Source organism: Sinocyclocheilus grahami, unplaced genomic scaffold (genome assembly GCF_001515645.1).
Source record: "Sinocyclocheilus grahami isolate Dianchi unplaced genomic scaffold, SAMN03320097.WGS_v1.1 scaffold230.1, whole genome shotgun sequence".
Classification (NCBI taxonomy): Eukaryota; Metazoa; Chordata; class Actinopteri; order Cypriniformes; family Cyprinidae; genus Sinocyclocheilus; species Sinocyclocheilus grahami.
In genome coordinates this window covers 2,302,740-2,308,307 of record NW_015505409.1, presented here as the reverse complement: position 1 = coordinate 2,308,307, position 5,568 = coordinate 2,302,740, and the positions used below count along the sequence as shown (strand labels likewise).

At 50.1% G+C, this 5,568-nt stretch overlaps 1 protein-coding gene across 1 annotated transcript; it reads left to right on the top strand.

Moving 5' to 3' along the window:
* The first annotated feature begins 1,762 nt into the window (after positions 1 to 1,762).
* Positions 1,763 to 3,472, top strand: LOC107597291 (protein FAM222A-like). The gene has a single exon (XM_016288305.1). The coding sequence runs from the start codon at positions 1,917 to 1,919 to the stop codon at positions 3,345 to 3,347; it is 1,431 nt and encodes a 476-aa protein (XP_016143791.1). The 5' UTR covers positions 1,763 to 1,916; the 3' UTR covers positions 3,348 to 3,472.
* The last annotated feature ends 2,096 nt before the right edge of the window (positions 3,473 to 5,568 follow it).

Sequence of the window (5,568 nt, the reverse complement as noted above, 5' to 3'; positions counted from 1 at the left end):
TCTCTCTCTCTCTCTCTCTCTCTCTCTCTCTCTCCCTCTCTCTCTCCCTCTCTCTCTCCCCCTACCGTTAAGTAACTTGTGCATTGTTTTACTTGTTTAGGACATATCCGACCAAACTACAAACTTAATCTCTAATAACTCCATTCTGCTGTCTGTTGTCAGTATTTCTTTGTCTGAATGTGGCACTTATCACATGTTGTGTGGTATCGGGGCTTTTTAACGAGTACGAGTACAGAAGCTCAGTATCGGGCCCGATACGTGCATCCCTAATTCTAATGATTTTGAAACTATTTTGAAAACAAAATGTAATCATTTATCAGCTGCTTCTGCAGATTTGACAGTGTATGTTGCGACTTTTTTCAAAAACATTAATTGCTAAACATTTGTTTTCTTGACTCTGCATAGATATGCAACTTTTTTTACCACATGCTATTAGATTTTAAGAGCTTAAAGCACATGGATGATGTAGATTTAGCTGCTTGAGTGATTGACCTGTGTCAGCTTAATGGAAGCTAGAGAGGAAAGGATGTGTGACAATCAGAAATGTGACAACTTCCTCACAGCTGGATCCCGGAGTTCTGGAAAACCACTCTGACAGTTGCTGACACTGTCATTTGTGGCAGTTTAATTTTAGTCAGAATGATAAAAACAAGCAGAAAATATGCACACTTTCCTTAAAATATAATTTTTGAGAGAGTTGGTAGTCATTTGTGGCAGTTGATTTATCACTTGTAAATTGAGTGCTTTGCCCGCTCCCTCTCTGCTTTTTGTAGCACTGAACTAAGTAGCCATGAAATTGCCTGAATAATGTCGTTTAAATCCAATCTCACCACAGCCCTTCACCTCCGCTCATCCTCTGTGCTGCCTCTCGCAGCTCTTTCTCCTTGTTTCCCCAAGTTGTTTTTCTCAGAATCCCAAAAGCCCCGGGTTTCTCTGAACAGGCCTGATTCGAAACCCCGATCAAGCCAAAACAGAGTCCAACTACAAGGACACTTTGTCTTGCTGTCAGAGACATTAAGGCTTATTGGGTTTTTTTATAATTTCCTGTCCTGCCCAACATGTGGGTCTTTGCGTTTTAATAGGTGCGAGTCCGTTTCGCAGCGCAGTTTTTTTATGGATGTCTCAATCATGTTTTATGACAAAGCTCTTGCAGTACATTTTGTCTCACAGTTTCTCGGTACAGGCTGAAAAAAACCCGGTTATGGATTCCCAGTGGGTGGAGTTTTCAGGGGTTCATGGGAGGGGTAATGTAGGTCTATCTCTTCATTTGGAGATGGTCTGATTGAATAATTGAGAAATTGGCCTGGCCAAGGCTAAGACCTACTGGTGCTACTTATAAATCTCAAATGTGTCAGTGCAATTAAACAAGTATTTTATCCTCCTTACTTCCTGCTCGCTCTCCTTTCCGTCTCCAAGGGTAACCCAATTTTGAACAATAGAGAGGCCAAATTAATTTCACAAAGCGCTGGTTTAATAATGCCTTAGGTGCCTAATTTCGAGTTAAAAAAGAGCTGTTTATCCAGGGATGAACCTCCACTGAGAGAGAGAGGACTGGGTGAGGAATAAAATAGTTTCTATAGACAGGGTGAATTAAAAATTTTCAATATTCACATTATTTGTGAATTACGCGTCTATGGTTTGTACCATAAAATTTTTGTTCTTAGCTGACATTTTCGTAGTCATTCAGACTGACTCATTGAGGCTTAGCACACTCGTCTCTATTAAAATGGATGGAGATGTGCACACAAGTACGGTATGTAGAATAGTGTCTATTTAGAAGAATGTGCTGGCTGCTGATGAATTAGATGGTGACCGGTAGCTTTCAAGCTCCAAATGACAAATAGGTTGTGGGCCGTAACTCTGACTCATGGTTTTCTTACGTATTTTTTTGTCTTGCAGGTGAGCTGACTGTCCCCATGCCTTCCCCGCGCTACCCCAGCGCAGCAGAGCTGGATGCCTACGCGCAGAAGACGGCCAACAGCCCTCTGTCCATCAAGATCTTCCCCACCAACATCAGGGTCCCCCAACACAAGCACCTTAACCGGACTGTGAACGGATACGACACCACCGGACAGCGCTACAGCCCCTACCCACACCTCCACACAGGGGGCTACCAGGGTCTGTTAGCGATGGTCAAGGTCTCATTGTCGTCATCCTCATCTTCCTCGTCATCTTTCGCACCCTCCACAAAGGGCGTCCTCAAAAACTCAGAGGGCAGGAGGACTAAGTTGTCTCCGGCGCAGATAGCAGTGGCTCCTTATCCGCCTCCCAACAGCAGCACTTTAGGTCATTGCCACGGACAGATTGTGTACCACACAGGGCCTCCCAAACCGCCAGAGGCCACCGCTCTGGCGGTCCCCCCTAATGTCACTGTGGCCAGCTCCATGATCCCTGTTGCGGGGGGTCGAGGATTGAACCTCCCTCCTCAGTCGAATCTTCCCTCCATCCAGAGCATCATTTACCAGATCAACCAGCACTGCCAGGCCCAGGCTCTACAGCAGGTGTGTCAGAACGGGGCATCGACGGGACCGCCGAACCCCAGCCCATCCAAACCGGGCACTGCTAACTCCTCAGGGGGGACTTACGTCACTAGTGTGGCTCCGCAGGGAAACATGGCCTATTCAGGGACGGTGCTGCCAGGGCACAACGGGGAGGCGATGAAGGCCGGGGTGTATCCCGACGGTATGGACTACCTCCTGTGGCAAAAACAGCAGCAGCAGCAGGTGGTTTTGAGGATGTACAGCGAAGGGAGCGGAGGCGGAGGTGCCATAAGCAAGTCGCCCGAAACCTGCGCCCCAGGAGGGTCCATCATGCTCGGAGGGGCGCAAGTGTCCTCCTCCAGAGGTTACCCGATGACGGCCAGTATGAGCGGTGGGGGTGGGCTGGACAAGGTCAGCTCCTCCCCTTTGAACTGTGTGGGGATGCATGGGAACTTTTCTGTCGGTCAGTACTTTGCACCGCCGTGGAACAGCGTTCTGGTGACGCCGGACAGCGACTGCTACAACCCACAGGAGCTTCCAGGAGCTACGACCACAGCTGGACCGGTGACGGGACACAGGGAGTTGGGATTCCCCCACCCTCACCAGCACCCTCATCATCATCACCACCACCATCATCACCACCCGCCCATAGACAGCACGGGTGGTCTGTGCTGCAGTTTGCCCAGTAAGAGTCTATGTAATACGTCAGTGTTGAGCAGCAGTCTGCAGTCACTGGAATACCTGATCAATGACATCCATCCTCCCTGCATCAAGGAGCAGATGTTGGGGAAGGGATACGAGACCGTGTCTGTGCCGAGACTATTGGACCACCAGCATGCACACATACGCCTCCCTGTTTACAGATAAGAAGAGACGGGGCTGACTGATATAAAGAGCGACTGCAAAATCTTTAATCACAAACTGCAGTTGTTGCCATTGCCTAGATTTGCAGTGGAGTTTGGTGATCCTGCTCAAAGCAGACTGGGGGAGATCTGGATCAGAATAGGGTCCCCCAACACAAGCACCTTAACCGGACTGTGAACGGATACGACACCACCGGACAGCGCTACAGCCCCTACCCACACCTCCACACAGGGGGCTACCAGGGTCTGTTAGCGATGGTCAAGGTCTCATTGTCGTCATCCTCATCTTCCTCGTCATCTTTCGCACCCTCCACAAAGGGCGTCCTCAAAAACTCAGAGGGCAGGAGGACTAAGTTGTCTCCGGCGCAGATAGCAGTGGCTCCTTATCCGCCTCCCAACAGCAGCACTTTAGGTCATTGCCACGGACAGATTGTGTACCACACAGGGCCTCCCAAACCGCCAGAGGCCACCGCTCTGGCGGTCCCCCCTAATGTCACTGTGGCCAGCTCCATGATCCCTGTTGCGGGGGGTCGAGGATTGAACCTCCCTCCTCAGTCGAATCTTCCCTCCATCCAGAGCATCATTTACCAGATCAACCAGCACTGCCAGGCCCAGGCTCTACAGCAGGTGTGTCAGAACGGGGCATCGACGGGACCGCCGAACCCCAGCCCATCCAAACCGGGCACTGCTAACTCCTCAGGGGGGACTTACGTCACTAGTGTGGCTCCGCAGGGAAACATGGCCTATTCAGGGACGGTGCTGCCAGGGCACAACGGGGAGGCGATGAAGGCCGGGGTGTATCCCGACGGTATGGACTACCTCCTGTGGCAAAAACAGCAGCAGCAGCAGGTGGTTTTGAGGATGTACAGCGAAGGGAGCGGAGGCGGAGGTGCCATAAGCAAGTCGCCCGAAACCTGCGCCCCAGGAGGGTCCATCATGCTCGGAGGGGCGCAAGTGTCCTCCTCCAGAGGTTACCCGATGACGGCCAGTATGAGCGGTGGAGGTGGGCTGGACAAGGTCAGCTCCTCCCCTTTGAACTGTGTGGGGATGCATGGGAACTTTTCTGTCGGTCAGTACTTTGCACCGCCGTGGAACAGCGTTCTGGTGACGCCGGACAGCGACTGCTACAACCCACAGGAGCTTCCAGGAGCTACGACCACAGCTGGACCGGTGACGGGACACAGGGAGTTGGGATTCCCCCACCCTCACCAGCACCCTCATCATCATCACCACCACCATCATCACCACCCGCCCATAGACAGCACGGGTGGTCTGTGCTGCAGTTTGCCCAGTAAGAGTCTATGTAATACGTCAGTGTTGAGCAGCAGTCTGCAGTCACTGGAATACCTGATCAATGACATCCATCCTCCCTGCATCAAGGAGCAGATGTTGGGGAAGGGATACGAGACCGTGTCTGCATCATCACCACCCGCCCATAGACAGCACGGGTGGTCTGTGCTGCAGTTTGCCCAGTAAGAGTCTATGTAATACGTCAGTGTTGAGCAGCAGTCTGCAGTCACTGGAATACCTGATCAATGACATCCATCCTCCCTGCATCAAGGAGCAGATGTTGGGGAAGGGATACGAGACCGTGTCTGTGCCGAGACTATTGGACCACCAGCATGCACACATACGCCTCCCTGTTTACAGATAAGAAGAGACGGGGCTGACTGATATAAAGAGCGACTGCAAAATCTTTAATCACAAACTGCAGTTGTTGCCATTGCCTAGATTTGCAGTGGAGTTTGGTGATCCTGCTCAAAGCAGACTGGGGGAGATCTGGATCAGAATACGGTTGGGTGAATGCTGGAAAGCCAATCGGTGCCTCTCGGCTCAGAGCTGGGAGAGAATTGCTGGCTGGGAATTGGAATGTTCCTAAATGTGGATTCTGTGATTCTTTTCTCTCTTTTTGCCAAGAGGGATTTTTTTTTGTTGTTTTCCAATTGTTTTTCTATTTTTCCTTTCGAATTATTTTATCAGACTAATATTTTTATTTTTGGTGAGAGTCAATAGTTTAAATGAAGTAAAAATGGCCTCCTCTCCTCCCCAAGTAACTATTTGGATTAACGCGGTGAAGATGATGGTCTTAAAGCACCACGCTTGTCTGTAAAAGATACAAGATACGGTTGAACCTGTGCTCACAGAACACTGTAAGAGGTAACGGTATGCACGCATTACAACATTTCAAAGACCAAAAAGGCAACTAGATCAGTGCTTTTAGGTGA